At 49.4% G+C, this 18,540-nt stretch overlaps 1 protein-coding gene across 4 annotated transcripts; it reads right to left on the bottom strand.

Annotated features, from left to right (window-relative positions):
• Positions 1 to 15: 15 nt before the first annotated feature.
• On the bottom strand, positions 16 to 18,471 carry LRRC41 (leucine rich repeat containing 41). 4 transcript variants are annotated; one of them, XM_004620530.2, is made up of 10 exons: positions 18,059 to 18,471; positions 12,890 to 12,976; positions 12,189 to 12,259; positions 4,839 to 5,979; positions 2,879 to 3,139; positions 1,891 to 2,055; positions 1,700 to 1,798; positions 1,039 to 1,161; positions 782 to 857; positions 16 to 683 (listed from the first exon to the last, which is right to left on the bottom strand). In XM_004620530.2, the coding sequence occupies exons 1-10, from the start codon at positions 18,255 to 18,257 to the stop codon at positions 464 to 466; spliced, it is 2,442 nt and encodes an 813-aa protein (XP_004620587.1). In that variant the 5' UTR covers positions 18,258 to 18,471; the 3' UTR covers positions 16 to 463. The 4 variants fall into 4 exon arrangements, with proteins under 4 accessions (XP_004620587.1, XP_054994046.1, XP_054994049.1 ...); XM_055138071.1 differs by lacking the exon at positions 18,059 to 18,471 and adding an exon at positions 16,425 to 16,774; XM_055138074.1 differs by lacking the exon at positions 18,059 to 18,471 and adding an exon at positions 14,448 to 16,303.
• Positions 18,472 to 18,540: the final 69 nt, after the last annotated feature.

The following is an 18,540-nucleotide window of genomic DNA, read 5'->3' as shown; positions in this document are numbered from 1 at the left end:
TCAAGAAGGGCTACATGATGTTTGCCCAAAATTTATTTTATAAGAAAAACTTTTTTGGTTAAAAAAAAGAAAGGAATAAAGGTATGAAAGGGACTGAGGCCTGGGAGCAGCATGGTGAGCCCGACAGAGAGAGCTGGTAGTGGGCACCCTACATGTCTCTAAAGCCTGGGTACCTGCCTGAGGAAGAAAGCAGGAATCCTGGGGCAGGGGGGCAGGGGCTTCCCTCAGTGACCAATAAGCATCGTAACCTCCTGGCCAGGGGCACTGAGGAAGGGGCCCAATGGCCTAAGCCTAGGTTGGGAATGCTGTTGATGGGCCCCATCAAGGCCTCCTGGACCTCAGTGAAAGGGAGAAGGGAGAAAGGGGGGGGGGGGAAGGTGGCCAAAGAGAAAGACAGAATTGGTGGCGGGAGTTCTGGGCACGCCACGCTCAGCTTCTGCAGGGGCCTATGAGGAAGGCCCCGTCACATGGTGCTGACGTAATCTGCGAAGGCCTGGGAGGAGTCCCAAGAGTCGCTAACCACGTGGCATGTGGCCCGGAGCCGCCGGATGGCTTCCCTGGCTGTGACTGCATCCTGGTCCAGCCAATTTTGGAAGAGGCGCAGGTGACCAAAGGCTCCACGGCCCCAACGCTCCAGCCGCTTGGCGAATTCCAGAAGTCCATCTGGCTTGATGCAGTTGGAACTGGTAGGGGTGAGATGGGTTAGAAATCCAGGAACAACTAATCCCTAGTTTATATCCTTGCGGCTCCATTCCCTGATCCCCTACCCTGCCACATGTACCTGATGTCCAGCTGACACAGTGAGGAGGATGAGTCCTCTGAGAACACATCTGCCAGGGCCAGTAGACCAGCATTCCCTGAGAGGAGAGGAACAGTGCCTGTCACTGCCGCTCAAGAGCAGGGGCGAAGGGTACCCTTGCCCAGTTTGGCTGGAGAGAAACCCAGCCCCCATCGGTCCAACACCCTCCCCTGACCCCCGCCATTTGCCAGGTCATAGGACTGGCTCCTTCCCCATCTTTCCCAGGGCCCTGCCCCCACCCAGGCGGTTCCCTGGCAGCCGAAGGCCCTTCAGTGTGGAATTCCCCTTCATAGCAGCAACCATCTCAGGCAGAAATTGGGCTGGGCGCTTCTCAAACAGACGGCAGAAGGAGAAGGTAATCTCTGTCAAGAGAAATTAGAATAAAATCTGATGGCTCCCTTGGGACTGGTGCTACCTCAGCTGGCCTCAGCAAGGGGTGTGAGAGAATTTGTCCAAGACCCCAAGCAAGACTGAAACTAAATGAGGATCCACACCAGAGACTGAAACTCTCTATTTCATTGTAAAGTGGTTCTCTGCATGGACACTCTCCATTCCTGCCTTTTCTCCACTGACCACCCGCTCTGCAAGGGGGATCTGAGGGTAGCTTCCCAACAGCACTCTGCCAGGCACTGACAGTTAACATCTTTTGGATGAGGCAGTATAAAAGTGAGTAATTTCCCATGTTTTGCAGAAGATGAATTGCATTTGGGATGTTTTAGAAGGAAGGTGGTCATGCTGATTACTACAGCCATTTTGTGTTTTTGTGGTGCCAGGGATTAAACCCAGGCATATAACCCACTACTGAGCCATAAAACCAAGTTGTGGTTTGTTCCTTGTGAGAGTGGCAGTGCCACCGTGAGGATCCAGGAGTGTGCTGGGGATTCTGGAGGAAGAATTTACCTTGAAGTGTCAGGTTCTGTAGCAAAAAGAGCACCTCACTCTGACAGTCAGCCAGATTCATGTCATGGAAGCTGAGTCTCTTCAGTGCTAGGTTGTACTCTGGATGGGGGCAGAAGCCATGTCTTAAGCTTCCAAGAACAATGTATGGTCCCCTCCTACCCTCCACCCTTTGCCATCTGGCTGGATCCTACCTTTGAGTGTTTGCAGCACAAGCCCAAAATCCTGGGGTGAGGCAAAGGTAGCACTATCCAGGGACAGCTGCTGCAGAGAACCGGAGGCCTTCAGTACAGCGCAGAGCAATGGAGCTGGCTGCGCTCCTCTTGGAAATCCCATTTCCAGCTGTTCCAGGCAGTTTTCTGGATATGGTGGGGAGAGATCTTAATTGGTCATCTCTACTTCATTCTTTGTAATGTTCCAATTTTAGTATATGCTGCCGAAACAAGCACTCTACTTCAGTCTCATAATCCCACCCTATCCTAAAGGATTCACTAAACAGTAACTGACGTACTTGTCTTGAGTACCTACTAAATGCTAGGTACCGTGTTACATTTAGGAAATAGCACTAAACAAAAGATTTAGTCCTTGTCTTCCTTGATGGGACTAGAAGATGAAATCATGACATAATTAAATAGAATGCAGTGTGACATAAGAGAAACTAAGGGAACAATATAGCCAGTGGTTGGGCGTGTATGTGTGTGACACACCTAGTTCAAAAAATAAACCACTGGGGCCATGACCTGTGGGCTCAATTCCCTATTATCTAATAAAGGTAAGCTATTGGGTGGGAAGATAGCTCAAGGAGCTAGAAAGGGGCAGAGAGGGCACTTGCCTTGCATGTGCTGATGCGGGTTTAATCCCCAACATCATGTATGATCCCCAGAGCATGTTACAAGTGATCCCTGAACAGTCAGTAGTGACCCCTGAGCACAGCTGGGTATGGCCCTGCTACTGCACTCCCTCCTCCCCCCTCTCCCTGCCAAAAAGTGCTTGTATCTGGAATCGTATGTTCAGTTATCAGCACATGGCTCCCCATGCCTGGCCCCTCAAAACCAAAAACCGATAGGCTTGAACATGAAGGCTACAGCTAAACTAGGTCTGGGTGGCAATAGGCCTGGATTAGAGGTTTTCTTGCCCTTTACACATTTGTATGGAGATAAACATTCACAGTGGTTCGTTCACCTGGTATCTCTTCATCCCCAATTATGTGTCTAGGGGGGCCCATATTTCCTGGCACAGCTGGATTATCCCTCTGGCTGGGGTGGTCAACTCGAATAGAAAGAACCCGCAGTAGGGGCAGAGCTCGCACAATGGCCCGGGTCAGCTCCAGGATGGGCAGTGGTGAGAACAGGTCACTGAGATGCAGGGCTCGGAGGCGGCACCCGGGTTGGCCTGACAGGGCACGAAGACTGTCCAGGAGGCGGAAGATGTTGGAGCCCAGGCCTGTAGCATGAAAGAAATTTCCGTCAGCAAAGTTCACAGGTAACTGCAAATATCTCTATTGATAGCTACCAAATCTTGAGCCCGGGGGCTGGAGCAATACTACAACAGGAATTGTGCCTTGCACATGGCTCGTCCAGGATTGATCCTTGGCATACCATATGGTCCCCTGAGCCCTGCCAGGAGGAACCCGGTGTATGGCCCCCACATTTTTTTTAAAATCTTGAGCTTAGGGACTGGAGCGATAGCACAGCGGGTAGGGTGTTTGCCTTGCACACAGCCGACCCAGGTTCAATTACTCTGTCCCTCTCGGACAACCTGGCAAGCTACCGAGAGTATCCTGCTTGCACGGCAGAGCCTGGCAAGCTACCCATGGCATATTCGATATGCCAAAAACAGTAACAAGTCTCACAATGGAGACATTACTGGTGCCCACTCAAGCAAGTCGATGAACAATGGGACAACAGTGCTACAGTGCTTGAGCTTGGGTCAGATCTAAAGTCATTGTTGATCTACTTAACCTATTGTCTGGCTTTTTCCTCAGGTAACCAGCAAACTGATGTCTGCTGTACTGAACCCTTCCCTCAAACATCAGCCAGGGAAGTCACAAAACTGAAGATTGTGTTGGTATGGCAGCATGTGGTTGCTGGGGGATGACAGGCTATGGGGACTTCTGAAAACTAAGCAGCAGAGAGATGAGGAACTCAACAGGAGATAGTTCAAAGGGCTGCAGGGCATGGTTTGTGTGCAAAAGGCCTGGATTTGGTCCCTAAGTGACATATGAATGTTATCTTACAATTAAGCCCTCTGAAGAGTGTCCCTAAGGTAAGATCCAAAGCACATGTATAATCTGTTCCACTGCAGTGAAGAAAGGGTAAGTGCTAAATTGGGGTAGAATGAATATGTTGGCTACTAGCTGAAGTGCAGGTATGATCTCCATGAAGTAGAGATAAGATCTGGTGAGGAAGGGTTTGAAAGGAATGGTTATGGGAGCTTTTGTTGCAACCACAGGATTCACATGACTATGAAAATAGTACTAGCTATAGAGGCCAGAGTGATAGTACAACAGGTAGGGAGTCTGCATTGCATGTACCTGACCTGGCATCCCATATGGTCCCCCGAGCGCTGCCAGGTGTGATCTCTGAGTGCAGAACCATGGGTAACTCCTGAGCACTGCCAGGTATGGCCCCCAAGTCAAACTAAAAAGAAAATAGCACTAAACTGCATAGTTGTGAATTTCTTTAGCAGTGTTGAGCAAATAGCTTGCTGGATTTGGCTACTTAGGTAGAGCCAGATGGGAAAAGAACTGAGGAATGCTCTACAGATTTCTGGTCTGTTTAAGACAAAAACTCTTGTATGTGCATGTTTGCACTGATGCACTGAATGACTGTAGGATGCAATGTCAACCCTTAGCTGGGCCTGGAGACACTATACCAATCTTGGATTGGCTTCCACATCTAAAATGTATTCTTCCTTAGGGTGCAACTTACTGGTCTCGCTGTTTCTCGGGAACCTCCTTATAAATCAAATCATTACACCTCGGTGGTCTTTATCATCAGTTGGTCATTAGTTCTGTCTTTGTTTTCTGTTTGCCATAAGGCCTATCTTCGGCCTCCTAGTCAGATCTGCTATGGCCCTCTGCAGGACTGGGTGCAGAGCTGTTGCTGCTGGTAGACCCAACCCTGCCCTCCAGGGCACTCACCATTATAGGAGAGTGTAAGGCTCTCCAGAGATACCCAGGAGCTCAGCAGGTGGCACAGTGTAAGAGCCGCCTCTGTGGAGAGTGGGACTGTGAAGAGCTCCAAAGTAGAAATGCTGCGGAATCGCTGGGAGGCCTCCAGTGCTGGGAGTCCCAGGCAACTGGGATCAGATCCATCCAGGGCTCCACAAGCCACTTCCCCTATCTCCATCTCTTCCCCGTCTTCCTTTTCACCAGCCACAATGAAAACAAAGTCATACAGGTCTTCTGACTCTGCACCTGACCCCTGCCGGCTGCGAGGGCCCTTCTTCCCTGCAGCTCGCTTGAAACGCTTTAGGGGCTTAGGCTGTGGGGCTGAGCTGGCTGGAGCCCGTTTGGATGCGGATGTTGAAGAGGAGGCAGCAGAGGAGGTGGCGGCTGGAGAAGAGGGGGGCCGCTTATTGCCAGAAGCCTCCTGGGAAGTGGCTGGAGGGTGCGGCTCCTGCTTTGGATCTGTCCCTCCTGCTGCCAGGCTTTCCTGTGTGCTCCTGCGTGTGATCCGAGTGGCAGGCACAGCTCTGGCTGTCTGCTTTGCTTCGTTCTTTCGCCGGGAGGCCATGAGGGCTGCAGCACATCGCTCAGCAGCATCCCTGCGAGGTCGGCGTGAGCCCAGTAAGAGGGAGCCTTCATCGCGGGATGGGGCCCGGCCCCGGGAGGCCTCACCACACAGGCGACAGGGTGGCCCAGCGGGGCCTGGCTGCCAGAACCCAGCACTCATGGTGAGGATAAGGATGAAGAGGGCAGACTCGGGCACAGGCCAGGAGTACAGCGACACCTGGCTGACAGCCCCATGGTGAATAAGCTGATGAAGCAACTGCCTAAGGGATTGCTGAGCAGCTACATCAGAGAACAGAAGGTGACGGAACTTGAGGGTATGCAGGGAACTGGCCAGGGTCTCCAGAACCCTGCGGTTGGGCTCAGCCACAAGCTCAGTTGCGCCCTGCAGCATGTTGCAGATGGTAAGCTGCCGAACATGGCGGGAGCTATGCAGGAGAGGCGAGAAACGCTGGTCACACAGACGTCTGTCAGAAGACACATCGATAGTCCCACGAAGAACATGGGAAAAAAAGGCCTCCATAAACTTGGCTCTCCAACAGGTCACGCTCTGAAAAAGGAGAACATGCCAAACAGACATGATACAGAGTACAACCCAGGGAATCATAATTTTATTTTCCCTCCCTTCCAATGTCTGCTCACTGAGCCAGGTAACATTCTGCAAAACAGATTGATTAGGGGCCAGAGCAACAATACATTGTGTTGGGCATTTGCCCTGCATGTGGCCGGCCCTCTGTTCCCACATGGACTGGAGAGATAGTGTAACTGAAATGCTACAAGTGGTAGGGGTCGTGTGGTAGAGTGCTTGTCTTATATGCAGCTGACCTGAATTCAATCTGTGGCATCCCATATGGTCTCCCAGCACTGCCAGAAGTAAATTCTGAGATCAATGCCAGAAGTAACCCCTATTTAATGGCACTCTTAACAGATGAAGACGGCACGAGAGGGAGTGACAGTCTCTAGAGAATGATTATTGACCTAGAGAGCTAATAGAGGATTATTTACATGTTGCTGACCAATTTGATTGATTACTATTTGGCTCTCCAACCATCACTGGGGTGGCCTGAGCAATCCCAAGTACTGCAGGGCCCCTTGCATTGTATCCTTGGGCTCTTAATTTTGGACTACCAGCCTTGTAAATTACTGGGTGAGGTCCCTGACATCCCTAGCATCCCTTTGAACTGTTCCCCCCTCACCCCTCATAATAATGACTTTGGGGCCAAACAGCTCAACTGAGTTCATCTTTACATGAATTTGTATGGCCTGGGTTTGATCAGCAGTGCATTGTCCCCTAAACCCTGTCAGAAGTGACACCCAAGCATAAAGCCAAAGAGTAGCCTAGGCACCATTGGGTGTGGCACAGTAAAACAGGGACAGGGACATGGCTCAGTAGTAGAGCACTTGCCTTGCATGTGAGAAGCCCCAGATTCAATCCCAGTACAGCAAAAGAAATGGCATTTGCCTTGCATGTGGCCAACCTGGGTTGGATCTCCAGCACCACACAGTCCCCTGAGCACCTCCAGGGGTAGTTCCAGAGTCAGAGCCAGGAGTAACCCAAGCATTGCTCCATATGGCCCCCAAACCAAAGGAGACAAAAAAGGTCAATAAGAATGTCTGCATGGATGGGGGCTGGAGTGATAGCATAGCGGGTAGGGCGTTTGCCTTGCACGCGGCCGACCCGGGTTCAAATTCCAGCATCCCATATGGTCCCCTGAGCACCGCCAGGAGTAGTTCCTGAGTGCAGAGCCAGGAGTAACCCCTGTGCATTGCCAGGTGTGACCCAAAAAAAAACAAAAACAAACAAACAAAAAAAAAGAATGTCTGCATGGAAATAAACAACACATCTTCCAATATAACACACAGGCAAGAATTATGAATCCACTAAGTTACTGGGTGAAGATTAAAAAAAGAACATTTCGGGGCTGGAGCGATAGTATAGCAAGTAGGGCATTTGCCTTGCAAGCAGCCGACCTGGGTGCGATCCCTGGCATCCCATATGGTCCTCTAAGCACTGCCAGGAGTAATTCCTGAGTGCAGAGCCAGGAGTAACCCAAGCATCGCTGGGTGTGACACAAAAAGCAAAAAAGAAAAAGGACATTGCAATGGTCTCAAAAACAATTCACATTAAAGGTTGGAGCTGGACCTATATATTGTCAGGTAAATGTACTGTTCCCAAGAGAGCCTCCTGTGGTGAGAATTAAAAAAGACTTTATGCCTGAGCTAACTGCCTGGCACCAACAAGGCGCTTATCAGCAGCAGCAGCACTGAAGGCATTAGTAGAGGAGAAAATGTTTGGCAACCAAATCCGCTAATCACTGTCAAGTTGAGGCAGAGAGGGTATTCCTGAATATTTCAAGCACTACCACTACCTCTAACATTCTCCCCTATGATGTGCTGGTCCATGATGAGTATTGAATAAGTTCCAGGTAATTCTAGAACAAAAGATGTGAGCCAAGATAGTGTGGCTGTTTCTGACCAAAAGAAATTGGACTACGTAATTTAGTTAACTAAAGGGTGGACTTACTGCTTAATGAAGACAGTGGGAGAGAACACTTGAAATGTACACATAAGAGACATAACTGCAAAGCAGCATGACAGTAACTGGAAGAATATAATCTAGATCTAGATTGACTTGGTTTGAAATCCTGGGTTTGCCCTAGATGAACAAACACTAGGGAAGTCACCTCATCTCTTTCTGTCTAGGTATCTATAAAATGAGCAAGGTAACTAAATCCACCTCAGGATTGTTGTGAGAGCCAGAGAACATGTAAAGTTAACTATGACAATGGCTTTCTCATGAATTAATGAATGCATCAGCAGAGTTGACTGCACTTTATTCCACCATCATTCTGGGCTGCACACTGAGGTGCTCGGGGGACCATATGAGATGCTGGGGGGTGGAACCTGGGTGCATATTTGTACTATGGCTTTGCCCCCATTCATCACATATTTTTCCCGTTTTTGGACCACACCTGGCAGTACTCAGGATACTGCTGGGTCTTCATTCAGGAATCATGGGTTCGATCCCTGGCATCCCATATGGTCCCTCCTGAGTGCAGAGCCAGGAGTAACTCCTGTGCATCGCCAGGTGTGACCCAAAAACTATATGTTGGGGATGTGCAGTGGAAGGTGCTTGTCTTGCAAGTGGCCGATGGGTTCAATCTCCTGTACTATTTCCCCAGTTCCATAATTGAGTCACAATTTAATTTTCACATATATATATGCACTATATATATAGCATTCTCATAGCACTGTTATCCCGTTGTTCATCAATTTGCTTGAGCGGGCACCAGTAATGTCTCCACTGTGAGTTTTGTTACTGTTTTTGGCACATTGAATACGCCATGGGGAGCTTTCCAGGCTCTGCTGTGCGAGCGGGATACTCTCGGTAGCTTGCTGTGCTCTTCGAGAGGGATGGAGGAATTGAACCCAGGTCGGCCACGTGCAAATGCCCTATCCACTGTGCTATCACTCCAGTGTGTGTGTGTGTGTGTGTGTGTGTTGTATATAGGTCAGACCCATCAGTGCTCAGGGCTTACTCCTGGTTCTACACTCTAAGGTCACTTCTGGTGGGGCTCTGGGGATCATATGGGGTTCCAAGGATCAAATCCATATCAGCTGTATGCAAGGAAAACACCCTACCCATTGTGCTATTGCTCTGGCCACCAATTCTATTTTTCTATCAATGAGATTGAACTTTTTTACTGTACTGGAATTTTGGGTGTATTTTGTACTTGTCCAAATTTTTACTGTGATCCCCTCTTAAAAAACATTGGCGGTGGGGGGCAGGGGATTTGGGCCATGCCTGGCACTGCTCAGAGATTATTCCTGGCCCTTTGCTCAAGGACCATACACATGGCACCAAGATATATACAGAGCCTGAGTTGGCTGCTTGCAAGGTAAGTATCTTACCTTCAGTACTACCTCTTTACCCACCCTTTATCTGTATCCCTTTGCTTTGTCAATTTCATTTTACAAATACTTTTTGGTTAAAGCTTTTTTTTTTTTTAATGCTGATTTTTGCATTGGGGTGCTCAGGGCTTACTCCTGGCTCTGACCTTTGGGATCTTGGTAGCCTCAGGGACTATATTGGGTACTGGGGATCTAATACAGGTCCAGCAGGTTCAAGACAAGCACCCTAATTGATAAGCTATTACTCCTGTCTCTATAGTGCTGGCTTTTTTTTTTCTTTTTGGGTCACACCTGGTGATGCACAGGGGTTACTCCTGGCTCTGCACTCAGGAACCACTCCTGGTGGTGCTCAGGGGACCATATGGGGTGCTGGAGATCAAACCCGGGTCGGCCGTGTGCAAGGCAAACGCCCTACCCGCTGTGCTATCACTCCAGCCCCAAGTGCTGGCATTTTTATATGTCAAAATCCAATTTTTTTCATTCTGCCCACTTAATAATTAGCACTCTCCATCCTGAGGTTTGATAATGAGTCACCTTTATTCTTTCAAGTTGTTTTATTTTTAATCTTTTATATTTCATCTTTAATCCACACAGAAAGAGTATAGTGTGAGTCTCTAACTTCATTTTTACAAATGGCTAACATGGCTAAAGAACTGTTCATTCAAAAAAAAAAAAAAAAGAACCGTTCATTCAGTAATTCTTCATTTTGCCATTGCTTTATCTCCAGAATATCTATTTTACTCTACAGCTTTATTTTTATACATACAGGTACTAGTTTCATATAGTACTGATTTATAAGCAAGCAGCCAGAGATTATGTCTATTCTGTGCACCACTGCATCCCTAGAACCAGATATGGTGCCTAGAACTGAGCATACATTCAATTTATGTGAATAATGTGTACTGAATTGTGAATGAAAGTTACTGTCACACAAAAATTTTGGAAGCAGAAGATACCTTTTGGAAAGGGTAATCCAAGTTAGTACCATTGCGATGGTGACTGTTAGGTCACCAAATATGATACCTCCTTAATGTTATTAAAATACTCTGAGACAAGGAAACAGAATAACAGACATTTTCCCCCAGGAATTTTAAGGTGTTGGAAAATCTTTTCCTTAATTTCTATAATGGGTATAATGCTTTGAAAATACTGGGACAAAGTAAACCTCATGTTTCTTTAAGGGTTGTAGGAAGTTGTTCCTGTTTTCCAATATTCTTGCATCCTCTTCTTTTTCTCGAAGGGTCTATCTCCTGAACATAGTACCTGAGGAGTTTGTTGGGCATCAGTGTCATCACACTGAACTCCACTGGTTGCATCCAGATCTAAAAATGGAAAAGCTGAAGGATATGGAACTGAAGATTACTGCATCACCAGAAAAACCTCCAGTTCCTGACATGAGCTTATAGTTATTTGGTCTCATGCACCTAAGAGCCCAATTCAAATACTTTTTAGGAGAAACCTTTTTTAATTTCTTTCTCCCTCAAACTCCTTGCTACTCTCCATCACACAAGTTATCCTATCATATATATTTGCCTGCAGCTTTCTCCACCGAAGAAAGAACTGTGTCTGTACTTTCAATATCTAATATAGAACTTCAAGGTAGTAAGGTTAGTAGTGTACACTGAACTCAATCTGTCACCTAATTATGAAGCACAAAAGAAGTTTTGCATAAATGGGTGTTTCACTGAGTTCCATGCACTTGTGCTAAACCAGAGAATAATAGAATCAGGGTTTAGTCCTAAAAAAATTATCTTGCCCAACTTCTTTTACAATGCTAAATTTCTTCTTTAATACCCTGTATCAAGTAGTGAAACAGGTTCTATTTGAACACTTAATTATGGGAAGCTTATTATATTTGAAATTAGCTTACTTCAACACCAATAAGCTCGGTGTTAAAAAGTTTTACATTCAGGGTCCAAGAAGATGGCACAGAGGGCTGGAGCTGATGCTTTGCATGCTATTACCTCAGGGTAGATCCCTGGCATTGTGGGGTTCCCTGGACATTACAGAGAATAACCCCCAAATAAACACTAACAACAACAAAAAAAAACCCACAAAGTAGTGACAGATACTTCATGTCAGTTTGTTCCCCCGACTTTTCTCCTTCAGGAAACTGTCTCCAGTCTTCCAAATGTGACTCAATGTGGCACTGACTGGCTTCTTTCTTCATATTCCAGGAGGACCCTGACTACTGCAGAGCCAGGTAGGACTATCATTTTCCTTATCCTTTTTTTAAATTATTATTTGGAAGGGGGGTTGTTGGGCCATTCACAGGGTGCTCAGGACTTAACTCTTGGCTCTGTGCTCTAGGACTCACTCCTGGTGGGGCTTAGGGAACTATATAGGGTGCTGGGGATCAAATCCAGGTCAGCTACGTGCAAGGCAAGCTGTTAGTCTGATCCCTCACTCCCCTTATCCTGCAGCCTACATTTATATTAGTTCACAAAAGTTAAGGTGTTGTCATTATGAATAGCTTCAGCTCACTGTTAGCTAAACTCCCTTAACCTATTTTGATAAGTCAGGTCCTGCTATTAGAATTTAGACTAAAGTGAAAAGCTGGTTTATTGTTATATATAAAATATTAAATTTGACCATTATTCCAGCCCTGCCAAAAACTCTAAGAATCCAGGTTCTACTATCTACTCTGTTCATTACCTTTTCCCTTTTTGTGTCATTTGCAAACACCATGAATAAGCATGTCAGTGCCAAGTGGGAAAGAACTTGTAATAAACCATCAGTGTCCTCCCAAGTACATTCCATCCTTAACACTTTACCAATCCCCAGCTTGTTTGCTATCCTTTCAAACTGCAAAGTTGAGCCAGACTTCTACCTGATGTCTTAACTTACTTCCAAACTGGAAGGCCTTGTCTTCATTAACTCATCCCATAGTCGACGCCAGATGGCCTGAGTGGAGAGGCCTGTAGAGAGAAATATTACACTTACTTGGATGATCCTGGATGATCATGAGTGAAGTGCACTGTAGCACTGTCATCAACGTTGTTCATCGATTTGCTAGAGCAGGCACCAGTAACTTCTCCATTGTGAGACTTGTTACTGCTTTTGGCATATCAAATATACCACAGGTAGCTTGCCAGGAGGGGGCCAGGAAGGGGGAAGCTATTTCATAAGATTATTAGTTGCATAAAAGATTTGTTTCTATAGGAAAAGTGGCTATGACAGCTCTTGGTCCCATCAAGGTTGTATATGTTAGTTTGTTAACAGATATGTTCAATGAGAAACTTGAGAGGCAGCTCAATATAAAAGAAAAACTGAAATTCAGAAAATCTGTGTTCTTTGCACCCCTCATAAAAATCTATGACTAGTCTAACTACTATATTGTGATCTCAGTTTTGTTAATGTAATAAGTATCTTATTTATTTGCTTTTTGTTTCACAAGACATTGAGTGATCAAATAAGAAACGTTGTGAGGGCAAACTTTGAAAAGCATGAAGTGTTCTATACAGGTAATAGGTGTAATATTTACCTGATGAACATCATGGTGCTTTGGCTATAATCACTGACAGAGAAAAAAAGAGAAAGACACTCACCTTTCTTGAGGGCAGTTTCCTCAATTCTCTCCAAGTAATATATATTGAGCAGAGGTAAGATGCTTTGCAGTATTGGGCCTGGGAGGGCTATGAAAACCAAAATACAAAATTTATTTTTTCTCTCTCAGGGTTTCAAGCCTTATTATCCAAATGAAAAGGAAAAATGAAGGGCACACACTTTTCACTTGACAAAAAGAACTGAAGGAGCTGAACAGGGCACTTGCAATAAATCCCAGGTTCAATACCCCCAACGTCCCACATAGTCTCCCAAACACCACGAAAAATAATTTCTAAGGGCAAAGTCAAGAATAACCCCTGAGCATCACCAGGTGTGACCCAAAAACAAAACAAAAGAAGCTATAAAAGTGAACCTAAACTTAATTCCAACTTTGTCTACTTATATTCATTTAGTTGTCAGCTGAAATTTCAGGGTGCATCAAGAGTGAGATAATCCCACAAAGCAAGCTGATATACATACCATTAGAAGCTAGTCAGTTCACTAATGCCCAAGCATAATAAACCATCCTGCATTAAAAAGATGGCACTAAATGAGTTCCTTTATAATCTGGGCCCTATCACCTTCTCTAGCTCTTTGCTTTGTACCCAATACTTCAGCCACACTAAACTACCTTTTTCTCCAGGTGGGGGAGTCCACACCCAGCAATACACAGGGTTACTCTTGGCTCTGCACTCAGGAATTACTCCTCATGGACTTGGGGGGCCATGTGAGATGCCAGGTCAGCCAAGTGCAAGGCACGTGTCCTACCTGCTGTACTATTTCTCAAGCCCCCTAAATTACCTTTTTCTCTTACCTAATATTGAAGCCTCCATACCTTTGTCATGCTATTTTCAGTATATCAACTACTCGTCTTTTAACTACAACATACCCTTTATTTAATTCCCTCCCCATTTTCCCAGACTTTTTGTATTTGGGACACAACTGCTGTGCTCAGGACTTACTCCTGGTTCTGCGCTCATGGATCACTCTTGGCAGGAATAGAGGGATACCACATGGGGTACCAGGATTGAACCGGGTCAGCTGCGTGCAAACCAAGTACCCTACCCACTATACTATCCAGCCCACCATTTTTCCAGATTTATCACCAACTTCATCTTTTAGTCCCCGCTATACCATGAATTAGTACATTCCTATTAAAAAAAAAAAAAAAAGGACCAGGAAGATAGCTCAAAGAACTGGAGAGTATGCTTTACATGCTTAGAACCCTGTACTTAATCCTCAGCACTATATGATCCTTAGCATCATGGCATGTGGGCTCAGAACACGCTCCCCCAATAAACTTAGAGCCAGAGAAAAGGCTGAAGTGCATGCTTTGCATGTGGAAATCCATGGCACCATATAGTTTCTGAGCACCCCTAGAAGGAACCCTAAGGGGCGTAGAGTACCTCCTAAGTGCTGCTGGGTACATATCCTCCCAAACCAAACCAGTACTCTAAATTCAGTATATTAAAAAAAACAAAATTAATTAAATTCAATGTATTTTTAAAACAAAGCTTGCTTGGGATTAAGGTGACTGCTTACAGGGATTAAGGTACTTACCTTATATGAAGCTGCCACCAGTTTTCTTAGACTGGCTAAAGACCTCCGAGCACCATCAAGAGCAACCCCACCCCAAGCAGAGTGAGGAGCAGCCCCCAGCACTGTCAGGAGTGATTCAAACATCCCTCTCCCTGCAACAAAAGACCCTGCTTTTTTTACTTCTCTAGTTCTAAGAGGCACTACAGTAGGAGGCTAACAGGTTTTGTCTAACAAACTGCGTAAAAATCTGCTTATACACTAAGTTACTTTGACTTTTGAAATAAATATCTTTAGGCCTCAGTTTTCCAGTTTTGAAATGGAGGTGGCAAGCCTGAAAAGATAATACAATCTCTTGCCTTGCATGCAGCCAGCCCCACACCAGTCCACTGAGCCCTGCCAGGTCAGGAGTAAGCCCTAAGCACTGCTGGGTATGACTCAAAATCCAAAATAAAATCTAAATTTAAAACAGAGATGGTGGGGATTGAGATAGTACAGTAGGTAAGGTGTTTGCATTGCATGCAGCCAACCTGGACTTCATCCCTAGCATTCCATATGGTTCCCAATCCCACCCACCAGGAGTGATTCCTGAGTACAGAGCCTGAATTAGCCCTGAGCACAGCCAAAACAAAACAAAAAAATAAAATAAAATAAAACAGAAAAAAGGAAAAGAGGAGGCTGGAGTGATAGCACAGTGCATAGGGCGTTTGTCTTCCACTCTCCTACCTGGGTTTCATTCCCCATATGGTCCACCTGTGCACTGCCAGGAGTAAATTCCTGAATGCAGAGCAGGAGTTACTAAGCACTGTTCTGGGTGTGACCCCAAAAAGCCAAAACAAGCAAGCAAACTAAAGATCATGGTTGTTGTCTAAGACCATACTTGGCCAGGGACTAGAGAGATAATCCAGTGGGCTGGAGCTTATGCTTTGCATACAAACCTAGATTCAATTCCACCACAGTATGGTCATCCACACACCCCAGGTACAACTGAGTACCAGAATGGGAACAGCTCCTCTTTGGGGGTATTGAACCTGGGATTGATTGCTCCTGAGCAGTATTGGGTATGACCCTCAAACTATAAGACCATTAACTGGCCATAGTAAATTCACTGACTGTTGTCTATTACTATTCTCTGGGGGCAGTGGGCAGGCACTCAGTAGTGCTCAGGGCTTACTCCACTCCTGGCTCTGCTGAGGACCTTATCTGGTTCAGGGAACCATATAGGATACTGAGGATCAAAACGGGGTTAGCTATGTCCAAGACCTTAACACATCTACTGTCTGGCCCCAATATTACTACCTTGTCAATAGCTTCTCTGTTCTACAGGAACAAGTCTGGGATGTTGGAGAACACGGCATTTGGGGAAAATCTTTCAAATCTTCCATTCAAAATCTTTTATTTTTACTTGTAGAATAACTGGATCTTGATATTCAAGAGTATAGTATAATTGTACACACTTGGTGAACCTGCTGAATGAAATGCTATCCCCATCTCTAATGTAGGCTCTGTACTGCACTCAAGAGAAAGACAAACTTCGTATCTGGCATTCAAGGTATACCATACCTAGACTATTTACCTTTACTTACTGCATCCTTCTGCTGCCTCTAATCGGTCCTCTCTTCATCCAAAGCAAGAGTCCATTACTCTCAACAAGCCTTTCCTGGCCATTTGCCCACACTGGGACCTTCCTCCAGAACAGCCCTGCCAGGCAGGCATCTTACCCTTCCAGAAGGCCTAAGTTGATTCAGCTGTTTCTGGGTGGCCATTTCTCCTCAGGCCTACAGGAGTTCTTCCTCCCATCTTTCCAATTTGGTCCCTTTTCTAATCAAACTGGCTCGCAGTCTACAAGGATTCTTGTGCCTTACTATCTACAAATTCTTCTCCTTTACCTGTCATTCCCCCCCCCAAAAAGTTCTTGGCCCACACCTGGCAGTGCTCTGGGGGTCACTCCTGGTGGTGTTCGGGGAACCGTACGGGGTGGCTTGCAAGGAAGTGCCTTACCTGCTGTCCTGTCTCCAGCCCCTCCTAGCTGGCACCTTGAAGGCTTCCCGATCCCAAGGCCGGGGTGGGGTGCGGTCTCCATTTCCAGCCCTCTTCCCTCCCAGCCACATCTCGCCCCCTCAGCCTGCCAGCCGACAGGGCCGGCCCTCTCTGCCTTCCTCCACATTCCGGGAGGAAGCCCGGTGGGTCGGCCTGGGCCTTTCCTCTGCGGCGGGCCGAGGCCTTCACCAGCCTCTCCCTCAGGTCCAAGGACGTCCAACACTTCCCGCTACGGGCGGCCCTGCCCCCACCTCAAGGACCCTCCTGGTCCACTCGACAGCCTCCGGGCCCGTCCCTGGGGGCCCAGTCCCCCCGCCCCTGCCCTGCATTTCTTCCCCATCTGCCCCCCAGGTGCCTCTGGGCCCCCGCCAGCCCCGGGCCCCGACCTGACCTCGGGCCTCCCCTTGAGGCCTGCTGCAGGCCCCCAGCCCATCCAGGCCTCAGGCCTGGCAGCTCCCGGGCTCCGGTGTGCGGGCCCCGCGCGGGCCGCCACTGCTCATCAGCTCCGGCCCGGCGGCCGCACCGTCTCTCCCCCGCGCCCCCGGGCCCCCCGACCCCAATTTCCCTCCTCGGCTGCCAGGCGGCGACCATCCGCCCCACCGCGGCGCCAGGCCTCCCGGGCCGGCCGGGCGGCAGGTCCCGCTCTCCCGGCGGCCGGCGAACGCCCTCCCAGGCCCAGCGGCCGGCCCGTCGGGGCGCCCTTCCCGCCCCTCGTCCCCGCGCCCCGGCCGCCCTCCGGCCCGGCCCGGCTCTGCCCCCAGCGCCCGGGCCTCGCTCCCTGCCCCGCGCGACGCGCCCCCTCGGGCCGGGCCCGCGGGCCTCCGGGCCTCCCGCCGGGCCGTCAGGCGAGCCTCCTCGGGAAGCGGGCCCGGCCTCCCCGGCGGCTCGCAGGCCCGGGCTCGCCGCGCAGGCCGAGCCGAGCGGCCTCCGCGCCCTCCGCCCCGAGCGTCCGTCAGTCGCTCGGCCGCAGCGGGCCCCCGCGGCCCCGGGCGGCGCTGGGCTCCCTTCGGCCCTAGGCCGTCGGACAGGCCGCGGGGGCCCGTGCCCTTCGGCCGCTGCCCCGACCCCCTGCCCTCACTTCCCTGGCCCCGCGACCCCCAGCCCTCGGCGGGCCCGCGGGGGCCGTGGCGTGACAGAAGAGGCCGGAGGCCCCACGCCGTCAGAAGCCCGGGCCCGGCCTCCCCGCCGCGGCCCCCGCCCCCCCCCACCCGGCGCCCGGCCGGGCCTCCCCGCCCGGACGACCCCCCGACACCCCCCGACAGTCCGCCGCCGGCCGGCCCGAGTGTCATCGCGGCCCACAAGCCGGCCTGTCAGTCCCGCCTCGGTTGGCCGTGGCCGGCCGGCTTCGGCCCCGACCCGGCCTCCTGGCCGCGCCCCCCAGCCCGGCCGCGCCGCGGGTCCCCCTGCCGGGTGGAGCCCCGCCGCTCCCCTGCCCGGCCCGCAGCAGCACGGAATTCACACTCCCATCCGGCCGGCCGACTTCCAGCGCCCCGGGCTGGGCCTTGCCCCGGGCCTCCGGCCTCGCCCCTCGCGCCCCCCGGCCGCCGGGCCGCCTCCGCTCGTTGCCTGCGGTAGCCCCTCAGTCCGCGACTTACCCCACACCCCGCTCTCCAGAACCCCCATATGGGCGCTCACCGCCCGCCCGCACAGCTCGAACAGGGCGGGGGGAGCGCTGGGGCCCGAGGCCGAGCTCTTCGCTGGCGCCGCCTCCCGGGACGTGGCCTCCATGGTCGTTGCCGCCGCTACCTCACAGAACCAGCAACTCCGGGCGCGCCAGGCCTCGGGCGCCGCCATCTTGGGGAGGTGCGCGAGCCCGAAAACGGCCCCCTAAGGACGCCATCTTGAAAAGGTCAGCAGTTAGGACGGTTCCAATCAACGATGTGGGGAAGACAGAACGGTTCGTTGAGGGGGAAAGAAGACTAAATGTGCCTGTTACTCAAGAATAGTTGAAGTTCGCTGTATTAAATGAACTTCTCAGTCGACAATCTTGGGTGTGAAGGGGCTCGGGAATTATTCCGTGTTAAAATTTCCTCAGATACAAATACCAGTTCCCCCTCTCGTGTGCCCCTGCGCGATA

Source organism: Sorex araneus, chromosome 5 (genome assembly GCF_027595985.1).
Source record: "Sorex araneus isolate mSorAra2 chromosome 5, mSorAra2.pri, whole genome shotgun sequence".
Classification (NCBI taxonomy): Eukaryota; Metazoa; Chordata; class Mammalia; order Eulipotyphla; family Soricidae; genus Sorex; species Sorex araneus.
Note: the sequence above shows the minus strand (reverse complement) of the source record. Positions and strands in the feature narration are given on the sequence as shown.